The 25681-nt window shown below is 43.3% G+C and overlaps 2 protein-coding genes across 3 annotated transcripts in view; both read right to left on the bottom strand.

Annotated features, from left to right (window-relative positions):
• The window catches only part of LOC115107838 (estrogen-related receptor gamma-like), a 47319-nt gene extending 37736 nt beyond the window's left edge, over positions 1 to 9583 (bottom strand). The window contains exon 1 of one of the 2 annotated variants that reach the window (XM_065008809.1): positions 9386 to 9583. Coding sequence is in view for 1 of the 2 variants with exons in the window: in XM_065008808.1 (XP_064864880.1) it covers positions 5543 to 5598 (56 nt within the window). In the remaining variant the exon portion in view is untranslated. Of the gene's footprint in view, positions 1 to 5542; positions 5852 to 9385 lie in introns of those variants that run through there. The other variant, XM_065008808.1, reaches the window with a different exon arrangement.
• An 8513-nt stretch (positions 9584 to 18096) lies between these two features.
• gpatch2 (G patch domain containing 2) lies at positions 18097 to 25319 on the bottom strand. Its single transcript, XM_029631505.2, is given in 11 exon segments — positions 18097 to 20463; positions 21097 to 21185; positions 21315 to 21379; positions 21502 to 21541; positions 21682 to 21802; positions 22049 to 22225; positions 23328 to 23392; positions 23620 to 24152; positions 24348 to 24448; positions 24451 to 24590; positions 25123 to 25319. Coding segments are annotated over 11 exon segments (1551 nt in total). The 5' UTR covers positions 25173 to 25319; the 3' UTR covers positions 18097 to 20293.
• Between the last annotated feature and the right edge of the window lie 362 nt (positions 25320 to 25681).

The following is a 25681-nucleotide window of genomic DNA, read 5'->3' as shown; positions in this document are numbered from 1 at the left end:
GTCCATAACACTTTTTTCCAATCTTCCTCTATCCACTGTCTGTGTTCTTTTGCCCACATGAATCTTTTATTTTTATTGGCCAGTCTGGAATGTGGCTTTTTCTTTGCAACTCTGCCTAGAAGGCCAGCATCGCGGAGTTGCCTCTTCACTGTTGACGTTGAGACTGGTGTTTTGCGTGTACTATTTAATGAAGCTGCCAGTTGAGGACTTGTGAGGCGTCTGTTTCTCAAACTAGACACTCTAATGTACTTCTCCTCTTGCTCAGTTGTGCACCGGGGCCACCCACTCCTCTTTCTTTTCTGGTAAGAGACCGTTTGCGCTGTTCTGTGAAGGGGAGTAGTACATAGCGTTGTGCGAGATCTTGAATTCTTGGCAATTTCTCACATGGAATAGCCTTAATTTCTCAGAACAAGAATAGACTGACGAGTTTCAGAAGAAAGGTCTTTGTTTCTTGCCATTTTCAGCCTGTAATCGAACCCACAAATGCTGATGCTCCAGATACTCAACTAGTCTAAAGAAGGCCAGATTAGCCTTTTTTAAATGATAAGCTTGGTTTAGCTAACACAATGTGCCATTGGAAGACAGGAGTGATGATTGCTGATAACGGGCCTCTATTGGCCTATGTAGATATTCTATAAAAGAATCAGCCGTTTCATCTATGTTATTTCATAGTTTTGATGTCTTCACTCTTATTCTACAATGTAGAAAATAGTAAAAATAAAGAAAAACCATTGAATGAGTAGGTGTCCAAACGTTTGACTGGTACACATACATACATACATACATACATACATAAACACCATGGGACCACGCAGCCATCATACCGCTCAGGAAGGAGACGCGTTCTGTCTCCTAGAGATGAACGTATTTGGTGCGAAAAGTGCAAATCAATCCCAGAATAACAGCAAAGGACCTTGTGAAGATGCTGAAGGAAACAGGTACAAAAGTATCTATTTCCACAGTAAAACAAGTCCTATATCGACATAACCTGAAAGGCCGCTCGAAGGAAGAAGCCACTGCTCTAAAACCGCTGGGAAAAAACCTGACTACGGTTTGCAACTGCACATGGGGACAAAGATCATACTTTTTGGAGAGATGTCCTGTGGTCTGATGAAACAAAAATAGAACAGTTTGGCCATAATCACCATCGTTATGTTTGGAGGAAAAAGGGGGAGGCTTGCAAGCCGAAGAATACCATCCCAACCGTGACGCACGGAGGTGGCAGCATCATGTTGTGGGGGTGCTTTGCTGCAGGAGGGACTGGTGCACTTCACAAAATAGATGGCATCATAGGGGTGGAAAATTATGAGGATATCTTGAAGCAACATTAAGACATCAGTCAGGAAGTTAAAGCTTGGTTGCAAATGGTTCTTCCAAATGGACAATGACCCCAAGCATACTTCCAAAGTTGTGGCAAAATGGCTTAAGGACAACAAAGTCAAGGTATTGGAGTGGCCATCACAAAGCCGTAACCTCAATCCTATAGAAAATTTGTGGGCAGAACTGAAAAAGCATGCACGAGCAAGGAGGCCTACAAACCTGACTCAGTCACACCAGCTCTGTCAGGAGGAATGGGCCAATATTCACCCAACTTATTGTGGAAAGCTTGTGGAAGGCTACCCGAAACGTTTGACCCAAGTTAAACAATTCAAAGGCAATGCTACCAAATGCTAATTGAATGTATTGTAAACTTCTGACGGAATGTGATGAAAGAAATAAAAGCTGAAATAAATCATTTTCTCTACTATTATTCTGACATGTCACATTTTTAAAATAAAGTGGTGATCCTAATTGACCTAACAGGGAATTTTTACTAGGACTAAATGTCAGGAATTGTGAAAAACTGAGTTTAAATGTATTTGGCTAAGGTGTATGTAAACTTCAGACTTCAACTGTATGTGTGAGATATATATATATATATATATTTACAAAAATATATATGGGGGATTGGAAATGATGCAGACAATTACATTGATGGAAGGTACAATCTGCAATATTTTAAAGCTGATCTACCCTCTAATTTTAGTTTTACAAAATATATAAATATAACTTCAAAGGGCTCCTTTACTAGGGTACCAATGCATGTTCGTCCACTAACAGCATATTTCCAGCCTCCAAACAGTGGTGAATGGAAAGAGACATAATTTACACAAAACGTGTAGTCCTAATGACATTTGGCAATTGTTATTAGGCTATAATTTATGAGTCCACTGTTTTTCGTGCGTCTTCGTATCGGCCACCCATCTCTGCCTTGGCAAAATGTCAGTGTTCTTGTCGAACCACATCGCATTTTGGTGCGTAGGCTATACCACCCGTTTTCAAGTCAATTCACATATTTTTCATGCCTCTGACATGCGGTAATGATAAATTATAGTGTAATAACTAACAGTTTTCTTGACATTTTGTTTTGTTTTACTTTCACCCCTGGTTTGCTTCAATATGACTGGTTTCACATTCGTCTCCAGGGATCGTGAAGAAAAATAATCTAAAACAATTGCTATGTGAATTTACAATCCCCTTCTCCAAACGGATTACTCGTTTTCCCAGCTCTTGTCAATAGCTCTTATCAATGCATAAATTACAGTGCAAGGAGAATGGTATTATTTCTATCGGAAAAAAGATAGATGCTTTTTCCACATGGAACCGGCAGTTTCGCTCGACCTTATTCATGGTTTCCTCGCGCTTAAAAGATGGTGGAATAATTATGGAATTAAATCAAGGTCAGAATACGGCTTTATCTCTCGACACCTCAGCCACACCTCCATATCTGTGATCTCCACCGCAAATGAATAGCTGGTGAATATGCTATTCTCATGCTTAAGTATGCATAGAGAGAAAAGTGCATAAAGGGAATTACGTTCCATTTACTCGCACTTAACTCGGGTCGGAATTTCCCCATAATGCATTAGTATTACAGTGGAATGGTAAAACATGGTGTGGTATCTAAACCTGACAGATCTATAGCTCTTCAAAAAAGCTAATCAACGCCCTGTTAGCGCAGTTCCCATAGACTCTGGGTGTAAATCACAGTCTCGGAGGAACATTATAAAGTAACAGGCTGTGTGTGTGAGAGTGTGTTCGTATCCAAAACAACTCTAATTGCACCTTGGAAACAAAGAGCAAAATGCAGCGTGAAACGACTGACGGTCAGACAGAAAGATGGGAGCAGACAGATAGAGAGAATGTGAAAAACAGAAAGGGAGAGAAAGAAAGGGCTCAATCGCTGGGCCATTAACCCGGGGTGTGTAGAAAGAAAGGAAAAAGCAACGAGAGGAGGCAACACTCACTCTCAAATGAGCAGTCACAATACAGACGATGACCAAAAGGACAAGAGAGCCGGGGACACACACAGACACACACACAGGGAAGGAAAAAGAGGTAGAGTGAGGGAATGTGTCAAATTGTTTGCAGGACTAAAAGGCAGGTAGAAAAACCATACATTCAAGTCTCATTTAAATTATTATTTGGGTATATTTTGTTTTTTGTGCCCATTCGTTTAGTAGTCCGTTTTGAAAAAATATATATAACACATACCTAAAAGATTATCAAAGATGTCAAGTATTGGTAGATGTGGATTTAGGTTACTCTAGCTATGCATCCTCCTTAACTTGCTCATTTAGCCTCTAACCCCCTTGTCAGTGATTTGGGTCAAAGGAGTCTTGTGCATGGTGATTCCTAATGGGCCAATAGGAGATGAGGTATCAGGCCGGAGCTGAAACACTAGCATCACTGATGACTCTTAGTTTAAGTGTGTAAAGGGCTCGGGTCAAATCAGTTGGTGCTGGAGATGTTGGGTTAAACCAGTTAAGGGGTGGACCTGTTGGGTCAAATTCTTATTTACAATGACAGTCTATGTCTCGACAGACTGGGGAAGGGGATAAACATGGTAACACTTCTTCTATACCTGTATATTATATATGCCATTTAGCAGACACTTTTATCCAAAGTGACTTACAATCATGCGTGCAAACAGTTTATGTATGGGTGGTCCCGGGAATCGAACACACTAGCCTGACGTTGCAAACGCCATGTTCTATTAAAGATGCACTATGCAGAAATCGCTCCATTTCCTGGTTGCAAAAAATTTGAATAGGTCACTTAATTTCAAAACAAGCAAGTATAGTGTAGAGAATCATTGTACCATCTAAACTGTTGTGAAATATATATTCTATAACCAAAAATATTGTATTTTCAGCGGTTTGAATTTGGTGTACAAAACCGAAAGTAAAAGACGCTAAAACGTAACTTAAGAACGGGGAGCATAGAAATAGTGCACATAGAACAGATCTACTGCTTCTTAAAACTTGCTTTCAATGAGAAAGAAGTGTGTGTTATATATCTGTCAGTGAATTTGGTCGGGTCACCCAAGAAGATATATATTGCAGCTTTAACTGAGCTACAGAGGACCACATATTTTCACTGTAATTACACTATCAACAACACATAGTTACACAAAACATAAAAGCACGCTCTGTTTCTGCATCCTCTACTCACCCCTCCTCAATCTCCCTCTCTCTGTCAGTCACTCTTCCTCAATGTCTAATATCCTGTTATCCTCCGGTTAGGGTCTTATCTGAGCTGTTGTCTAGTTCTGTATTATCACATGGTTAACAGGATTTGCTTTTCAGTGTTGCAACAAATCGCTAATAACACCAACCTACAGAAGCGTACCTCTCTCTGCAGTGTTAAGGCTTCACACAACACAATGCAGATTGATAACAACCAACATGTAAACAAAATGATAATGGTAATTCATTTAACAATTATGAATAATCAATTAAGTAACCTGTTACAGGGAGTAAGAAAAATATTCAATTTGGACAGTTGTGTTATTTTTCCACTTGTACAATGTTGGAATATTCAGTGATAAAAACAAGTTCAAGAGTACACAGTAGTATATAAAAATTGTGGCAAAAGCCATCACAACTGTAAGTACAATTCTTCAGTGCACCAGCATACTAGTGGAACGACTGTAGACTAAAGTCTGCAGCAGTTTATGGACCCTTACTGATCCTCACTGCTCTGCAGGGGGTAAGATACCACACATTTCGCTGCTTTCCTCACCCCATCTCTCTCTCTACTTCCTAATCTTCTTTCTCAGCCACTTCCAACTCTCCATTCTCACACCCTGTTGCTCCTCTCCCTCCCTCCCACCTTCTATTTCCCTCTCAGACCTAGTCCCTCAGCTCAGGTATGTGGGTTTCATCTGTCAAAGTTATCCTCTCATTCAGACACTCTCTTTTTCAGTAAAAATCCAAGAGGTACACTTGTTCCCTAAATAACTACTACATATGACAGCCCACTACCTTTGTTTCACACAGATGTGCTTGTACTGACATAGAAGACGCCACCACACCAAATCGCAAATAAAAACACCCAAAGTAAGGTCTTCATTTGAGAACGAGACAACAAGTCGTAGTGCACACGCACACTGTTCAATGCTTACCATTACCTAAATAACATCACTGTGCTAACTTTCTTTACACTCCACCGACAGTTTGTATACATACAGAATATGGATCAGAATAGTCCATGTACTTACTCAGTGTCAGGGTGATAGGTGAAACACTCAGGGAGGTACAGCTCTACTAAATCCATGTGCTCTTTGACACCATACTCTGAGGAGCAACGATCCCTGTCAGATTCCTCTTTCTTTCTTTAGTTGGTCTGTGTCTCCCTAGAACTCTTTCTCTGTGTCTCTACCAATCTCTGTTTTTCTCTTATACACACACTTTCACTGGAGCAACAGTCTCTCTCTCTCTCGCTCCCTCTCCGTTTCTGTGTGTCTCTATTTCTCATGCGCTCACTGACTTCCCTCTAGCAGCAGTGTTGACACTCCAGCCAGTGAGGTCTTAACTGTTGTGGCTCGCTCTATGATAGAGCACTCTAAACTAGGGCTGGCCCTCATGAATATCCAGGAACTATTTTGCATGCCCCTCCCCCTGTACCACAATGTCGGCATTTGATTGGCCACCGTCTACTCCAATGAGAGCCGGCCAGAGTCTAAATCGGAATTTCTGGTAAGGATCTCGCTCTTTGTCCTAATAAAAACATTTTCCATTAGTACATTACAGCCTGGGAGGCTAGCCATTTAAATTAATTGTTGCATTTGAATAGAGTTGCAGTTGAGGTGTGTGTGTGTGTGTGTGTGTGTTCGTGCGTATTTGCAGGGTTGGGGGGTAACCAATTACATGTAATCAGTTACATATAATCTGATTTAAAAGAAAATGTATTCAGTTACATTACCAGCATAAATATTGTAATCAGTTTACAGATACTTTTGAAAAATGTGATTATTATATCTTGGATTATTTTTAAATTGATAAAGCATACTTGCAATTTTTTTAACCTTTGTTTTCTCAATGACATTGAATTCAGCATTGAAAAAAGGCACAAGTTTAAGTTTCTTCCACCTGAATGAGTCTGACCACAAGTCAGAGACCACTATGATGACAAACCAAATGCATTTGATGGGTCCTTTTTGTCTTCTAATGCCTCTTAATGGGAAAGTAAAAGTAACTGAAAGTAATCAGATTACGTTACTGAGTTTGGGTAATCCAAAAGTTACGTTACTGACTACAATTTTGGACATGTAACTACCCACTTGGCACTGGTTGAGTAAACATTGTTTCAACGTCATTGCAATTAAATTACGTTGAACCAACTTGGAATAGACATTGAATTGACGTCTGTGCCCAGTAACTGTATCGGATTACATTTAGAAAGTAACCTACTCATCCCTGCCTGTTTGTAGTGAGGCCAGTGAGTTCTGAAAGCTTTTGTCCTACTGTGATGATACCTGATCCTTAAGGACATTCTATACATACATCTATCTAGGTTGTGTCCATGTCCTACTGAACAACAGGTGCCACAGCACTCCCTCCAACCACCCCAACCACCCCTACCCCCAAACACACACACACACACGCACGTTGATTTCCTTTATTTAAAAGCCCTGATTGACATAAATTAAGTAACTCAATGATGCAAGCCTCCCTAACTGTGTAACTCATAGATCTCCCGGCACCAAACCTGGATCTGTCACTAAAATGTGCCTAATCAGAAGCTCTGACCTCTCCCTGACTGACACACACACACATATATATGCACACGCACGCACGCACGCACGCTCGCACACACACGCTGGAGTGTGACTCTGGGCAACTTGCCACCTCTGGCACACGAGCAGGTATCAAAGAGGAGCAACAATGTTCAAGGGGTGAAAAGCGGTGTTAGAATTCCCACTGGAGCACACTGACTTGATGTGAAAAATAAGACCATCAACACATTACTATGCCTGCATGCTTACAGCATACTTTGAAGACACTCCACTCGTGTCTTCTCTACAAGGTACATATTTTCATTTTCTTTCCTTTACTAAAGAACTCAGGACCCTCGTTAGTCCTCAGCATGTCCCAGCTGAGTCTTAGGAAATATCTGATCATTGGATGGTGAATCACTTAACAGAGAGATTGCCTGCGATCAGCCAGCGGCCAAATCACCCCACAAAGCCTCTCAACTGGATTATTGTATCAGAAAGGCTTAGAGGAAAGAATATAGAGAGAGGAATACAAAAAACACACGCACATACACACACACAAAACCACAGAAAGGGAGAGAAGGTAAGAGAGAGAAAGAAAGGGGTAAAAAGAGAAAGACAGATGGAGAAAAGAGAGGAAGAGGTGGAGCGCATGTCCAGATTACAATGACTGTTTCCAATTGTCTTTTCTAATTTCATTAGCTGGTCATCTAACACAAAGGAAGGTGATGCAGGGGTGAATAGTAAGTGTGCATACAGTATGGGTTTCTGTGGTCTTGATATCAAATCAGTGGAAACGGACACTTCAGATTCAAATCTAGGCAGTCTGAGTAGTGTACCGTGAAGTGAACCTCGCCGCCCCCCCCCCCCTCCCCTCTTTCATACGCACATGCTGTACAACACACAATATCATGTTCTGAAGCGACCCCTGGAAAAACAAACTTAAGCAAGGAGAAATCGCTTTGCTTATCTGCTTTTTGCTAATCTCCAGACTCCATGGAGTGGTTCTTATCACACAGCTAATGAGCTCCACATTAAACACCTCACTCACACATATGACGCATAAAACACACACACCTGCACATATATACGCACACAATGTACAGTGGGGTTCGGAATTATTGCGTCCCTTGATAAAGATGAGCAAAAAAAAGACCTGTAAAATAAATAACACAAATAATGAGCTGTATTGTATGCTCAAAACATTTTAAAAATACATATTTTTATACTAATACAATTTCTCAGAGAAAGATTTTGTTTAGCAAGTAATACAAAAAAAATATTGGATCCCCTGTTTTCAATTCTCCAGCCCCCTCCCCTTGTGAGGATAACAACACTGAGCCTTTTCCTAAAATACCTGTATTTTATGATATTGGACACATTTGGCTGGATCGTAGACCATTCCTCCATACAGAATCTTTCCAGATCCTTGATATCCTTGGTCTGCACTTATGGTCTGCCCTCTCAATTCAAACCACAGGTTTTCAAGTCCGGAGACCAAGATGGCCATTGCAAAATGTTGATTTTATTTGGTCAATTAATAATTTCTTTATGGATTTTGATGTGTGCTTAGGGTTATTGTCCTGCTGGAAGATCTATTTGCGGCCAAGTTTCAGCCTCCTGGGAGAGACAACCAGGTTTTGGCTGAAATGTCCTGGTCCTTGGTAAAGTTCATGATTGTGCAACTGATCTTAACAAAGTTCCCAGGACCAGAGGAAGCAAAATAGCCTCATAACGTCAAAGATCCACCACCATATTTTACAGTAGGGATTAAGTATTTTCTACATATTGTAACAGTTTTGACTTGAGGTTATTATTTATAGGGGTGCCAGGTAGGTTGTGCCTACCAGAGAAAACATTGGTTTCTCCTTTTGGTTTGGGAGGGAATGAGTCCCATCTGGTCCGTCAAGTCTACACTTGGTACAAAGGACTTATGTAAAAGTCAGGATGGAAATAAACTTTTCATAAACCCTTAAAACATTGGAAAGAAAAACAACTGTATTATTTTGCGTGGGCTGTATTACCAACAAATGATTACACACACATATAATAATATAACACAATGCGTTCTGATTCCTCCAGAAATGTCCTGTACCTCGGGCCTAAAAAAAAAGATAAAAAAAAAAGAGTCCAGCCCGGTAAAGGAGTTCAGGGAACTCAAGTGACCTTTGTCACGCAATGTTTGTCCGTTCATTCAAGTGTAGCGTAAACCCAGTATTAATCATACAATCAATAACAATGATTTTACCACACAACTTTAAAGAGTATCAACTCTTACTAAGTCCTCAACTACAACTAACTACATAAATCATCACAGTATACATCACATCAAAACAAATGAAATACCGTATACAAAAAGGTTGTAGTCAGTCAGACAATCCAATCTGTCAACAGATCTCCAGCGGAGAAAGGCCACGAAGAACGGAGAGGTGTAGTCCACGGACGCAAAGAGTGGATCCGATCCTGGGTAAACTTTATTAGGCTACAAAACAATAGAGACGCTTTGTCACTGAGTGTATAACACATCCTCATTCACGTCTCCATCACAACCCCACGTTTGCGCAGCTTGATGCTGGCTATTTAATTGGGAATTAAAGGGAAAGCGCCCTATTGGAAGCAGAAGCCCTATTTTAATTGGGAATTGAAGGGGAAGCGCCCTATTGGAAGGAGAAGCACCGAGACGGTTCAGAAAAATTCAGGGCCGTCACACAATGCATTGTCCTTTTGAAATGTCAAACCCACTGCTGATGTGGCCAAAGACCTCTATTTTCGTGTCATATTACCATAGTGTCAAAATATCTGTGTCTGTGTTGTGACGACCCTCCCACTCTGTCTGCCGTATTCTCTCTGTTATTTCCTTATTAGGATGCTGGTGGGCGGAGTTGGGAGGGTCGTCAGCTACATGGGAAACACCTGGGCCCGGTGTCTCCCAGGATAAATACACCACTTCCCCATTCATGGAGGAGACTCTCTCCATGCAGACACCCTCTGTAGATTGTGTTGTGGTTCTTGGTGGCCGTTTGTTTGTTTGTTTGTTTGTTTGTTTGTTTGTTTGTTTGTTTGTTTGTTTGTTTGTTTGTTTGTTTGTTTGTTTGCTTTGGCACCTTTCATCACCCTGCATTATCACATTCATGCATGCAAAACACTCACTTACACTACTGATTACTGATTACACACACCATTGTCTATTATACTTAGTTGCTTTAGGTAATAAATACATATTTTGCTACTCATTATCTCCACGTTGTCTCCCTTTGTTACGGGCTTTGAGCCGGATCGTGACAGTGTTCAGTGCTGCTATCATATACAATCACCAAATCTTGACCCCAACGTAAATATAACACAGGGAAATGATCTTCAATAAACCATTTAGGAAGAATACGGTTTATGTATGAGAAGTTCCCCTAATAGCTTTTAGTAGCTGTTACTACCAATATATTCTTTATAGCCTTATTCGTTCGGTCGTACACTTTGGCTAATTCAGGTACAAAGCCATAAACACATTTAATAAGGAGAGGAGAGCAAAATATTACTTATTTGATCAATTAAGTCGTTGTTTGAGCAAGATTGACATTTTCTATGGCACAAAGCAGTCATGCTGGGATGGAATACCATAACAGTGAGAACCACAAGAGCAGGGCCACAGTGGCCTCTTGTTAGCCACTTGAGTTTAATATCACAGGAAATGAGTTTGTCCGCTCTAATGACAATACCTGCATCACCTTACCAGACCGTTCCTATTCACTTTGTGATTTCAAGACACTCATGTATTTTAATGCATTTCTGAAGAAAAAAACATATGAAACAAACCCCGGGTACTGTTCTGTATTTGGTGCCCTAAAGCGTAATGTCATTTCTTATGAGCCTCATGAAAATGTATGTCCAGCATATGAAATAGATTGGCTTTTTCAAGGAAGATTGACAAGACTTTTGGGGAATCTATTAAAAATAAAGGTCCCACTTTCTCATGTTCGATGAGCTCTCTACCCAGAGGTCGATGCTATGTAGCCTACCTTCTCAAAGCTCTGAAAAGGAGAGACCTGTAACACAAAACTAAGCAGTCAGCATTGACCATAGTATGGATTACATCCGTTTTTCTCAATCTGAGAGAGTGGAGGAAGCAACCCTCAAACCTCACACAATAAAAAACGGCAGAGTAAATTTGACTTTAATTGAAAAAGATTTAACTCTGCTACAGTTAACATTTGGTCCCAGTCTAAAAATAGTAAAACATACTCTGGCAACAGAGTTATTTTTTTAGAGTTGTATCTGCTCATATTTAGTGTTGATATTTAACTCTGCGTCATTGGGTTTCACTCTGTACGGTATTAATGGAAAATAACCCTGTGACTTGTTTAACTCTCTGCAGTGTCGATCAGTATTCTAGAGTTAATTATTTAGTGTAACATTTACTCTCACAATATAATCACAATAGTTATTTAAACTCCTATTGAGATTTTTGGGATTTATACAGTCCCATTTGAGGTGTAAAGTCTCATTTACATATTTCTGTGTCATATTATGGTGGTTTACAATATGACATCCAGTCACTATTTGTATCCATTTCAGAGGGAGGCTATCCAGCAATCACCCAGGACTTAATGCATGTCAGAGGAGATATGAGAGAACGGATGTTACAGACTACCCAGTACATCATGTAAACTGGAACCGCCTTTTCAGTAAAGGTTCCAATAAATCCAACCACTTATTAAGCTTAGTTTAGTTAAGAAAATGTATGTTACATATCATTGTGTAGCATAAGATCAAAAACAATCAATGTACATGTGAAAACACAGATATTGAAACAAACCATTTAAAAAAATCTACCTGAAACAGAGCATGCTGGGAAATATGACAATGAGGTCCCTCGCACATATGTGGACACTCCATAGTTTTAACTCCCTGTCTCTGGTTACTCTTAATGGAGTTAAAAGTACTCCATCCCATTCAACTCCAGTTATCAACACTAACTCCAGTGGGGTCAATTTAACTCTATTTGTTTTTACTCAGTGATTTCAACTCACCTTGATTTACTGTACTCCCTTCCGAATCCCAGCACCCTCTCTATAGGGACAGCTGTCAGATTGAGTTCTAAACCAAGAGCGTCTCTCTCTGGTGTCCCCAACCCCCTACTGTCTCACCTCATCATTCTTCCTCTGGTACTTCTGACATCATCACTGCGAGACGCACTGAGAATAATGAGTTTAGCTATCGTCCAACTCAGTGCAATCCATCAATTACTTAGACATGTTGTAGGCAAACACTATCGTCTCACTGCACAGATATAGTACATGCTAGGGACAGAGAGATAGACAGACAGAGAGAGAGAGAGATAGAGGGATGATTACTGGAGGAAGGGTTAAGGAGTGGTAGAAGAGAGAGGGACGGAGGGAGGGAGAGACTATATGGATGGGTCTTTGGATAGATAGACTGAGAGATTGATAGTTTAGTGCCAGGATGAGCAGATTGGTCAAAATATTGATCAGTCACTCACACATTAAATATTGATCAGTCACTCACACATTAAATATTGATCAGTCACTCACACATTAAATATTGATCAGTCACTCACACATTAAATATTGATCAGTCACTCACACATTAAATATTGATCAGTCACTCACACATTAAATATTGATCAGTCACTCACACATTAAATATTGATCAGTCACTCACACATTAAATATTGATCAGTCACTCACACATTAAATATTGATCAGTCACTCACACATTAAATATTGATCAGTCACTCACACATTAAATATTGATCAGTCACTCACACATTAAATATTGATCAGTCACTCACACATTAAATATTGATCAGTCACTCACACATTAAATATTGATCAGGAAACAGGATGTATTCACTATCAGAGCCTTGCCACCAGTGGCTGTTCCCTCCCTGTGTGGGAAACTGCAATAGAACCTCTGGGACCACCTGATCATGCCACTGACCATAAAACTGTTACTTAGTCTATGGTGACAACCAACTAATCAATGGTTTTAAATGGTTTGCACTGCTCACACGACCCTCCCTGTATGGTCCCGTTTGGAATACAGAGGGAAGGAAAAAACACTGTTGGGTGACTGCGGGACCATAGCCAGCCTATTGCAGCTGTCCCTAAACACTTTGGTCTGGATTGCCCTCTAGTGGAGTCCTATAAAGCCAACATACGTTCTTCCCCCCTTCATTGGAGTAATCACTGATCTGAAACTATGACGTAGAACACTTGCTTTCACCTATGACAGGTATAACCTCTCTCTCTCCCTCCCTCTCCTTCTACCCCCCCCCCCCACCTTCTTTCTCTCTCTTTCCCTCTGTCATTGTGTTTAGCAGATAACCTACCAACCTGTATTTTCAGCTGGTCATGTAAGCAGACCTTTTTTAACCACTGGAGGATTACAGATGGAATGTCCTCTCAGCAAGGAGCACAGGATTAACAAGTTCACTTCCCTTTATCTATCTCCCTATGTACAGACACACTATATATACAAAAGTATGTGGACACCCCTTCAAATGAGTGGATTCTAATATTTCAGCCACACCCGCTGCTGACAGGTGTATAAAATCGAGCATAAAGCCATGCAATCTCCATAGGAAACACTGGCAGTAGAATGGCCTTAATGAACAGCTCAGTGACTTTCAACGTGGCACCGTCATAGGACGACACCTTTCCAGCAAGTACGTTTGTTAAATTTCTGCCCTGCTAGAGCTGCCCCGGTCAACTGTAAGTGCTGTTATTGGGAAGTGGAAACGTCTAGGAGCAACAATAGCTCAGATGCTAAGTGAGACCACACAAACTCACAGAACAGGACCGCCGAGTGCTGAAATGCATCGCACATAAAAATAGTTTGTCCTCCGTTGCAACACTCACTACCGAGTTCCAAACTGCCCCTGGAAGCAACGTCAGCACAAGATCTGTTAGTCGGGAGCTTTGTGAAATGGGTTTCCATGGCCAACGGACAAATCTGGGTTTGGCGGATGCCAGGAGAACGCTACCTGCCCAAATGCATAGTGCCAACTGTAAAGTTTGGTGGAGGAGGAATAATGGTCTGGGGCTGTTTTTCACGGTTTGGGATAGGCCCCTTAGTTCCAGTGAAGGGAAATCTTAACCCTACAGCATACAATGACATTCTAGACAATTCTGTGCTTCCAACTTTGTGGCAACAGTTTGGGGAAGGCCCTTTCCTGTTTCAGCATGACAATGCCCCCGTGCACAAGCGAGGTCCATACAGAAATGATTTGTTGAGTTCGGTCTGGAAGAACTTGACTGGCCTGCACAGAGCCCTGACCTCAAAATCCATCGAACACCTTTGGGATGAATTGGAACGCTGAGTGCGAGCCAGGCCTAATCGCCCAACATCAGTGCTCGACCGAACTAATGCACTTGTGGCTGAATGGAAACAAGTCCCCGCAGCAATGTTCCAACATCTAGCGGAAAGCCTTCCCAGAAGAGTGGAGGCTGTTATAGAAGCAAAGGGGGGACCAACTCCATATTAATGCCCATGAATTTGGAATGAGATGTTTGACAAGCAGGTGTCCACATACTTTTGGTCATGAAGTATATCTCTCTAAATTACATACGTCTCTGTCTTCCTGTCCTTCCTAATCCTTAATACTCTTCCTTTTCTCTCTCTTTCTTTGTATCTCTCTTTCTTGTCTGCTCACCTCTCTCCTCAAATGATGAACAGAGATATGGAGAAAACAAAACAAAAAGAGGGAGGGAGAAGATTCACCAAGGTCACCACGGCTCTTCACACCTTATCTCTGTTGTATTCTTTGTCATCCTTATATCTGGTGTTTTCTGTATACACACACCTGCTTCCCAGGCCTATCACGGGGCACATCTCAGGTGTGAAGCCACCAGGGTGGTGCTTACACAGGTGGAATACTGTTAGTCAGCACCTGACCCTCTCAGCATGATGTCTCAAACTCAGACACCTGCTGACGACAGCAGGAACCTCACACACACACACACACACACACACACACACACACACACACACACACACACACACACACACACACACACACACACACACACACACACACACACGCGCGCGCACGCACGCACGCACGCACGCACGCACACGCACGCACGCACGCAGGCAGACAAACAGGCAGACACACTCTAAAGATCGGATTACCTGGCCTACCACCTCACAGTTAACCTCTCTCTCCACAGGTGGTATAATCTTACTCTGGCAGTCGACTTAATACACAGGGTTTTTAGGTGCAAATTTCCTCCCACTTCATCCCACCTCTCTTCTGTTCTTCCTCTCTCTCACTCTCTCCAGTTCCTATACCCATTCTCCTTCTTCCATTTTCTCTCCCTCATTCTCATTCTTGTTCTCTCTATCCCCTGTCCTCTCTCTGCCTCTCCTTCTCTCCCCCAATTCCTCTCCATCTTTCTCCTTTCTCTTCCCTCTCCTGTCCCTCCTACTTCTCCTCCTTCGCACATACCTGTCCCTCTCTCTATGCCCTCTACCTCTCCCCACCCCCCTCCCTCTCCCTCTCTCTCTTATAAAGGTGGATCGGTTGAGCAGCAGCCAATCAGCCAGACCAGTGGGTCTCAGCTACACCAGGAACACCACTCCAAGATTACACACGATAATGACTGGCTTTGGAGGACCGCCATAACTGATGTCTTCAAATTATAGATGTATAACTATCGATCTGTCAACACTAGAGAAAGGGAGGCAGTAGAGGGATGGAGGGATGGGGAGAGTAAAAGCTCTGTAAAGAAATGTTTACTTAACCCATGCGACATGGAATGAAGGATGAACATGTATTGGAAAAATGACAGAGAACAACTCATCACTGACCAACTTGACCTTAGAATGCAGGCAGAAGATTGAGGAATGCATTAAGATAGCTATTCTCAAAACTAACTGTGGGTAGTGGCACACACTGTTTTGGGAGAGCAGGAAGCCGATAGAAACCTAAGTTAGGTGGGTATACCTGAGTACAGGACAGACCTCTCCCACCTGGACAAAGGAAACACACACACACACTCACACAAACATTTCTATCCCAGCCCAAATGCCCTCTAGTCAACTGCCCTGGTCAAAATACCCCACTCTAGATACACACTTTCAGATACCCTCTAAATGCCCCCAGTCTAAATACCCCACAACAACATATTTTAACATCCCATCCAGCCCCTGCCCCGTCCGACTCAGTACTCACTCTCCCTGTTTCCTCCAGAGCCCTGCAGCCAGCTGCAGTCAGTCAGTCAGTCTCAAGGACAAACGCCTTCAGCTTTACCCAGCTCTCTTCCTTCCTCTCCTCTCTGTGCCTTCAGCTCTACCCAGCTCTCTTCCTTCCTCTCCTCTCTGTGCCTTCAGCTCTTCCCAGCTCTCTTCCTTCCTCTCCTCTCTGTGCCTTCAGCTCTACCCAGCTCTCTTCCTTCCTCTCCTCTCTGTGGCTCAGCGATGCAGCAGCACAGACTTTTCTCTCCTCTCCTCTGGACCAGCGCTGAGTTCACGTACCCCACTCAGTCCTGAGTGTGTGTGTGTGTGATAGGGGAAGAGGATAGAGAGGAAGTAGAGGACACAGCTCTTCTGCATTTGCCATAGATACAGGGATCGCTGTAGCAGCCTTGCGAAGGGGAGGGAGAGGAAGGGAAAGAGAGAGGCAAGAGCATCATGTTTTAGTGAGGTTCTCTGTCAGCATGTGAGTTTGATGCAAGTACACTACATATACAAAAGTATGTGGACAACCCTTCAAATGAGTGGATTTGGCTATTACAGCCACACAGTTGCTGACAGGTGTATAAAATCGAGCACACAGCCATGCAATGTCCATAGACAAACATTGGCAGTAGAATGGCCTTACTGACGAGCTCAGTGACTTTCAAAGTGGCACCATCATAGGATGCCACCTTTCCAACAAGTCAGTTCCTCAAATTTCTGCCTTACTAGAGCTGCCCTGGTCAACTGTAAGTGCTGTTATTGTGAAGTGGAAATGTCTAGGAACAACAACAGCTCAACCGTGAAGTGGTAGGCCACACAAACTTACAGAACGGGACCGCCGAGTGTTGAAGATCGTAAAAATCGTCTGTCCTTGTTTGCAACACTCACTACCGAGTTCCAAACTGCCTCTGAAAGCAACGTCAGCACAATAACTGTTCACCGGGAGCTTCATGAAATGGGTTTCTATGGCCGAACAAGCCTAAGATGACCATGCGCTATGCCAAGCATCTGCTGGTGTGGCGTAAAGCTCACCGCCATTGGACTCTGGAGAAGTGGAAACGCGTTCTCTGGAGTGATGAATCACGCTTCACCATCTGGCAGTCCGACAGACAAATCTGGGTTTGGTGGATGCGAGGAGAACGCTACCTGCCCGAATGCATAGTGCCAACTGTAAAGTTTGGTGGAGAAGAATGGTCTGGGGCTGTTTTTCATGGTTCGGGCTAGGCCCCTTACTTCCAGTGAAGGGAAATCTTAACCCTACAGCATACAATGACATTCTAGACAATTCTGTGGTTCCAACTTTGTGGCAACAGTTTGGGGAAGGCCCTTTCCTTTCAGTCTGACAATGCCCCTGTGCACTAAGCGAGGTCCATACACAAATGGTTTGTCGAGATTGGTGTGGAAGAACTTGACTGGCCTGCACATACCCCATCGAACACCTTTGGGATGAACTGGAACGCCAACTGCGAGCCAGGCCTAATCACCCAACATCAGTGCTCGACCGAACTAATGCTCTTGTGGCTGAATGTAAGCAAGTCCCGCAGAAATGTTCCTACATCTAGCGGAAAGCCTTCCCAGAAGAGTGGAGGCTGTTATAGCAGCAAAGGGAGGGACCAACTCCATATTAATGCCCATGACTTTGGAATGAGATGTTTGACGAGCAGTGTCCACATACTTTTGGTCATGTTGTGTATATCAATCGAGTTCATGAGAGAGTTTATGAAGCGTGTTTTTTAAATATTTTTTATTTTGATGTTTTCTTAGGGAGTATTTTTCTGTTGCTTTTTGCTTGAGAGAGCAAGAAAGAGAGACATGGTAAGACAAACTGAACCCACAAACGGAATCTGCTCATACCAGGGGGATTGTTTCACTCAGGCCCTCAAGTTTAATGAACATTACATTGGCAATGGTAACACTTTTTTTTAACAAACCTATTTCAGTTGTTATTTACCAGGTAAATAGAAGACTGTAAAGTGTAACCAATATCATTTTTTCACTTTATAAAACATGTTACGGTCTACTGTACACTCTGGGAATTGTTATTGTAAAGACATTGCCATGAGATGGTTGCTACACATACATAGCAAGTACAGCATGATTGGGAAACAGAATTTTGTTTGGCTTCTTTTTAAAGCCCCCCATGCAGTCTTTTTAATGTTACGTTTAAATGATCACTGTATGTCTAATAAAACACTGTGTATTTATTTAATGCAAAATAAGTATGCCTCCTTTTGCCATTGAAATGCTCAGTCTGATCGCCCAACAGCCCTGATTGGCGGATAGGATCGTCTTGGCCAGAGCCTACCCCGCTAATCCCTTCAAAGTAGGATAGGCACGCAAATAAAAGATGACTGGTCATTGGTCAGAATAATCAGATCAGATTGTAATGTCATGATCTTGTCCAAATAACTCCACACCACTTGAACAGGCTGAAATTCCTGGAATTATTTTTCAAACAGCTCTTACACAAAAAGGGCAATATGATCATTTTCACAATTTCCAAGTGTTAATTCAATGTCATAAAACAAAAACAGGAAATCAAGTTAACTGCACTGCCTTTTTAATAAAATAAACACTATTCTGGAGTGTTCAGGGTTGAACATTCTACTTCAATACCATACATACAATGACTTTATTTCAATATTCATTTCCTGAATTATTCCCACTTCCCTCAGGAATACCATCTTTACGCCGGCACAATTACCATATAACCGCCGGTTATGGATGAACACCATCATGAAAACAAAGTAAATGTCATAACCGTAAAAAAAAAAGAAAAAAGCATAATGGGTTGTTTGAAACAGCTGTGTAGTGCTAGGGCAAAACCTAAATGGGCAAAACCTAAATGTGCACCCGGGGGTTTGGGGGGGGCAGAGCCGAGTTTGGGAACCTCTAACCCTGGCAATTTGACTGGTACTGTATTCAATCATTTCAATGCTGATGTAGAACATTAATTGAATTTATGTTAACTGATGTGGCTAATGGAATGTATTTCTTTGTAATCGGTTGAGTTGAATCAAAACAAATCGCACCACAAATTGATGGGTACACTTCCTACTTTGCTCCTATGGGTACACTTGCAATGCTAGCCAGTCAACCCATTATGCCACTATCGACTTGAATGGGGATGCCCGTCCAATTCATTCTGTTTATGGGAGCACATGCAGTCAGGAGCAGAGAGGAGAAAAATTGGCATCTTAATTTTTATTACCAATAACCGTCATCTACAATCAAATATCACTGCCCGATATCCCAAAAGGAACCATATAGACCCATTTAAAAAAACATTTGCCAGTTACATTACATTAGCGTTATACCAGAGAAACTACAAGTAGTATAATTGTAATTACCTTAACCTAATGCAGTACTTTGCTAACACTTCAGCCATCATCTTTTTGTACTAAGCCACAGGAATAATGTTATTCCATTATAATTACCCTGGAATAACACCAATGCAGTGTCGCAAAACATATTTAAAATCAAATATAAACTTCCACCACACACATTATTTTGATGCGTACAGTGATATTCACCTAAAATATATTTGTCATACTGTGCAATATCAGAACAACCGTTGATTGAAGAGAAATTATATTATTGTGAAACTGAGCCTTTTAGTGTGCTCTGCAGTACACACAGTCCAACTACACAACCTGGCTAGTCTCGTACAATCAAACTCAACAACGCCTGGGTATTTTCTTCCATTCCTTCCCTTTTCCATGGTAGAAACATTGAACATCCCAACTACAAATCTGAGGTGGGAACCCCAACGCTCCATGCACTTCCCCTAACCAGGGTCAAAAGTTCCCTTATGAGTTTCGGCCCTGGTTAAGAGTGGAAGTGCATGGAGCGTTGGGGTTCCCACCTCAGATGATCCTTTCGGTCTTCCTATTAGTTAAAACTGTTCTTGCAGACTTGCATCTGTTCCTTCATCCAGCTCTGCTGCTCCATCAGAGTTTCTTTCCCAGAGAGAGTTGACCACAGTCCTCCCTGCTCTCGGTAGGGTCCATCTCCATCGAGGCCTACTGGCCTGTTCAGTTGGGGCCTAAAACCTGAGGCTTATTTAAAACCCAGACCCGCTCCCTTGGGTCTCTGCGTGGCCCGAACGGGCTCGGTGATGCCCCTGCCCTCCGGACCCAGGCCCATGCCGGGGTTCCAGCCCATACTCTGCAGCATCCGGTTGCCCATGTTGGTCTCTGGGATGGGCCCCGCACTCTCACCTACCAACCCTAGAGAAGGAGAGATAAAAGAACAGGAACACAGAGTTACAACAGAGAAAAAGACAGACACAAGAGAAGGGGAGACGGAAAGAGATACGAGCAGATGATCTTGATGACGGCTTATTGATTTGGCTCAATGGAGCTACAGTATTTAACCCCTGACCTCTACCACTCCAACCTAATGATTTAGCACCGGTCTGCTCTACAATGACTGGGTCACAATAGACATCTCGTCTCTCTTCCTTTCCCTTTGCTCTTATGTAGCAAGGAGAGATGAGGGCAGTAGAGCAGACTCCGGTTGCATCACTTCCTATTGTAGCCATTGGTAAATACCTTCATATCCTCTTCCTGGAACCAAGATGGGTACCTGGTTATGACCCATTAACCCTTTAATTCCTCATTCTCATCAAACACACAACTTAAGAGGTAGAGGTGAAGGGTGGGAGGGGAGCAGGTGTGGTTTGGGATACACAGCAGTCATTGGTTTAGGGTTAATCTGGTATCTCTCTGTGACTGCAGAGCCTGCCAACTGACTGCTGTCCAATCCAGATTAGAGAGGGTTGAGAGCCAAAGATGGATTTAACAGGGGATGGATGGGTGAGTCAGGAGTGTGACAGTACAGTGGTGTGTCAAATAGTTTACCTGTGGGCGGAGGTAAGCCAAGGGGTGCTGCTTTGCGTCTCCTCTTGACATCCCCCGTACACAGAGACCCCAGGTGACCACTCGTCTGCCTGCAGAACCACAACCAGGAAATAAGCATCCATCTGTTGGCAACATTCTAGAAACAATGTGCTGTTGTGGATGGAACAACTATCATATGTCTGCTACATCCTTCGCTGATTGGACCATTCCTCCTGTACCTGCTGGCCGTCTTTACTGAGCAGCTCCTCCGATGGCCTCTGTCTGACCGTGAGTCCCAGTGCATCTAGAGAGAGAACAAATGAAAAGCCATTAGCAAATGTAAAATGCATCTGGGCATTATCAACCACAAATGTATAATACCCGGTACTGTTCTGAAAGTGCAGCTAAGTGATAAACATGTCTTACCTGTCCATGCTCTCTTCTAGATCCCGGACTAAACCATGGGCTGTGGAGGACACAGATTTGTTAAGTTTATTTGCACACAGTCAATTCAAATAGAGAAAAATACAGAATGAGGGAAAAATTAAATGTATAGACAGATATTCTACAAGTCGGGTGACTGCGAGGGAGGTAAGGGAGACTGACTCGTGTGAGTGGGGGTCCTGGTGGTGTCGTCCCAGACGCTCGTTGAAGGTTTGTCCTGGGCTGCCTTGAGAAGCCTGGCCCCGGGGCCCCCCATGAAGCCGGCTCAGCCTGGCCTGGAACCCTGACACAGGAGAGGCAGCAGAGCGCACACATCATAGACTGGAATAGGAGAAACACTATGGCAGCTGTAGAAGCTAAATGATAAACCCTGTGCAGGAAATGCCCCCTACTGGCCATATGACAGATCACAACTCGTTGTATAAAACAAATTCTACAATCATGCAAAGAGAGAGAGAGAAGCAGGACTGGGCCCAGAGATTCAAACAAACAGGCAGATATATAAACAGACAGGTCTGGGTCCAGCTACCTCTCTGTGCTCCGGGGCTCATGATGGGGAAGGATCCGGTGAGGATGCTGTTGAAGACCGGGTCAGCCAGGTCCAGTTCCTCCCCTGCCTCCCTCTCCCACCAGGGAATCACCCCCGCCACCCCACACGCCCCCCCTGGCTCCCCCTCATAGAACCAGTCACTCTGCTCATCATCACCTGGGAGATCAGGAGGGGGCAGAGGTTAAAGTTCAGGGCTGAGAAAAAAGGTTCCATATAAAACATTTACTTGTTTACATTTTGACTAACCTTTTAGAAGACATGTTTTATTGTTGTTGATAACACCGCTATAAATTACATACATAGTGGAAGTTAACCCAGTGGTTAGAGTGTTGGGACAGTAACCGAATCGCAGAGTTGACAAGGTAAAACTCTGTCGTTCTGCCCCAGAGCAAGGTAGTTAAACCAATGTTCCCCGGGCACCGAAGACGTGGATGTCGATTAAGACATCCCCCCACACCTCTGATTCAGAGGGGTTGGGTTAAATGCGGGAAGACATTCAGTTGCACAACTGACTAGGTATCCCCCTTTCCCCTAGTGGGTGCAGGAAATGTTTTTTTAAAAGCCTAATTTAAAATGTGTTTCTGCTTATAAAATTTCAGATATTTGGAAGGATATTTGTTAGTCAACTTGTTTATAATTAGATACATGCATCTTGTCTTCGGTCATAACTCTGACCTATAAAAATCAGTAATCACAACAATAAATGTTACAAATTGATAGAATGAATGCGTCAATAATATAGTTGACGTCGGTAAAGTTGTCTGATCCATTACTGCTTCTCTCACAGCATGAGACATCCAGGGAATGGGAGAAAAGCTCTAACACAAGGTCATGATTCTTCCCTTGCTGAAGGCTGTACAACGATCCAACATGTTTCAAATGAGATTTCCGCTCGTCTTGGATGCATAATGTTGGGATTTTAATACGGTCTGCTTTTATGAAAAGTGTCAATTGCATATAACGTATCAGGCCACTTGCATTCCCCCAAGAGATGCTGAAAGATATCATATTTCAAAGTTTCTGTTCCAGAGACAAAATTAACATTACGTGCATCATTGCACTGAAAGAAATACTTAATTCTGCACGAGTTCAGGTGACATAAGTCTACATGTGAGAGGTTATAGGCCTACAGTCACTGTGCACATTTCAGTTAATGATGAAACTCAAGTTGAAAGGTGTGGTAGACCAGTGGGTGCAGCCACACCCCTTCTTCCACCAGTCCCTGTAAATGACAAGATTTGGTCAAATAGATGGTTACCTTGCCTCCCCTCATCATTGGTGTACAGTCCACCATCACTACTGTTGCTCACACTGCTGGTCTCACTAATAAAAGAGAGATAGAAAGAAAGCGATAAAAGGATAAAAGATGGGAGTGTAAGGAGAGATGGGAAAAGAAGAAGGGAAAAGTCTGAAGTCAATTTTCAGTGTCCATCATACAGCGAAACCTCTGAGGTAGGAGACCTTAAACAAGCCTTCTAAACCCTGCTTTCAACCAGGTGAGCGTACATGTGAAAGTATAGGCATACACAAAGGAGCAGGGAAACACTAACCACCTGTCACTCATGTCCTCGTCCGAGCCCTTCTGCTCCTCAAACTCCATCTTGTCCTTGGGCCCCGCCTGCCTCATAATGGCGTCCCCACGCTCCACCAATACGCCCTCATCAGTCGCCTCCAACCCGAGCCTGTGGGCTGCCAGTTTCCTCTTCTTCACCCTGCACTTCCCGCCAACAGTGAGCTCCATCCCTGCCCTGCCCTCAGCTGCACTCACCCCAGGGATCCTGCACCCTCCGTGGGGCTTGGGGACAGGCGGGGGACCTAGCATGGGGGTGGTGCTATTGGAGGTCATTGCCTCCAGAGGGGGATCGACGGCCATGCGTTTGACCTTGCGGCGGCGTCTCAAACTGCGGGACCCCTCTGCGCTCCCCACTCCTCCAAGGTCCTCCTGCCAGAGGGGGCGCTTGCCACGTCCTGTGTCAGGGTTCAGAGGGGTACGGCGCTTGGGGCCTAGCTGCTCGTCAGAGTCGCTGTTGTCACGGGGGTGGCTGTTACTGCTGGCAACGCTGCCTGTGGTGGCACGGTAGTCCTGACAGGGAGGGAGCGAGGGAAGAGAAATAGATTAAGACAAACAGTTACAACACATGTTTAGACAGTTAAACTGACAGTATCTGTGCTCTTAAGGAATATTCTTACTATACAGTTACCAAGGTACTGTTCCTTTACAATTACAAGATATGCGAGGTTCATTGAGGACCTGGACCGTCCGAGACCACCTCCCCACCTTATGTTCGTCCAGGCTGGACTCGGAGCCCTCACTGAGGTGGCCAGTCTCCCAGGGCGGGTGGGGATTGTCAGAGCGTCTCTTCCTCCCACGGCGTTTCGGGCCTGTCTCTTCAGCAGGCAGCCCACAGCCAGCGCGTGGTCCCCCCCATCCCCAAAACCCCCCCGCGCCGCCTGCTCCGAGCTCTCCTCCAGCGCCGACACCAGGTCATGGACCAGCTCGTCCATCGTCCGGCTAAAGTGCCTGGGGAAGGAGAGAAAGGAGGTGTGAGTGTGTGTGGTTCAAACAGTGAAGAATATATGAAGTTGTGTGTATAGCCCAAATCGTGTGTGTTTGGAAAACTGTCCCTTGGCATGAGTATAAGACCTGGCATCAATCTAATAGTACTATCTGTGTACATACCAACTTAATGCCAGCTAGCTATTGCTTAGGTAAGTATTAACTGCAGCCAAATGTTGGATGAACTTCTACGCAGAGCTTGGGCTAAACGACCCAGGCACTGCCAATGTGTTAATCCAATCCTTGGAGACCTGACCTACATTTAAAAGCTAGCTAGCATAGTTGGCTAAACCAAAAAAAAGAAAACAAGCTAGTTAGCGGACACACTACTTATTAGCTAACGTTAGTGGCCCACTTTGCTGTCAAAATGTAAACATCTGATAACTAGGTAGCCGATTAACGTTGTAATGTCTTCAAAATATAAGCAGCTGTCCAGTCAGGTAACTAGCTAGGCTAATCGGATGGCTAGCTAGCAATTTTCTCAGAAATTACTTACCAGCTGGTTCCCGCTTTACTAAAGGTCTTTAAATTAGCTGCACCTGACATTAAAGCCCCCCAAAGCCTGTTACTTTTAACCAAAAATGACGGGATCACGCCTAAATATGGGAGTAACCATTTTTATAAAGCTAGCCTAACAAATCTGCGAAAGCCCAGAAGAAACACGTTTTCTTCTGTGGTGATGTTGTGGTTGGCTACCAACATTAATGGTGCATTACGGCCACCTACTGGACTAAAGTGTCTCTCCAGCAACTTTGTGGAAGTACATGCTTTATACACCAGAGGCAACATTAGGCTATTCATTCTTGAAGTTCTTGACAAAATTGCTAAATATGTTTGCTTGGGGATCATTGTTGGACAGCAATCTTCAAATATTGTCACATAGCAGAAATGTAGAGACTTGGTGTGGGTCTGGTTTACGACAAGCCACAGTGATAAGAATAGGAACAATCTAAGATTTGACCTAGGCTTTGCTCTTTTGTTCCAAACTCTTCACTCCTTCCCAAAGCGTAGGCTTACCCACAACGTGACAGTCTCGGAAATCCCAGACCTAGGGC

Source organism: Oncorhynchus nerka, linkage group LG24 (assembly GCF_034236695.1).
Source record: "Oncorhynchus nerka isolate Pitt River linkage group LG24, Oner_Uvic_2.0, whole genome shotgun sequence".
Classification (NCBI taxonomy): Eukaryota; Metazoa; Chordata; class Actinopteri; order Salmoniformes; family Salmonidae; genus Oncorhynchus; species Oncorhynchus nerka.
This window is presented reverse-complemented; position numbering and strand designations above follow the sequence as displayed.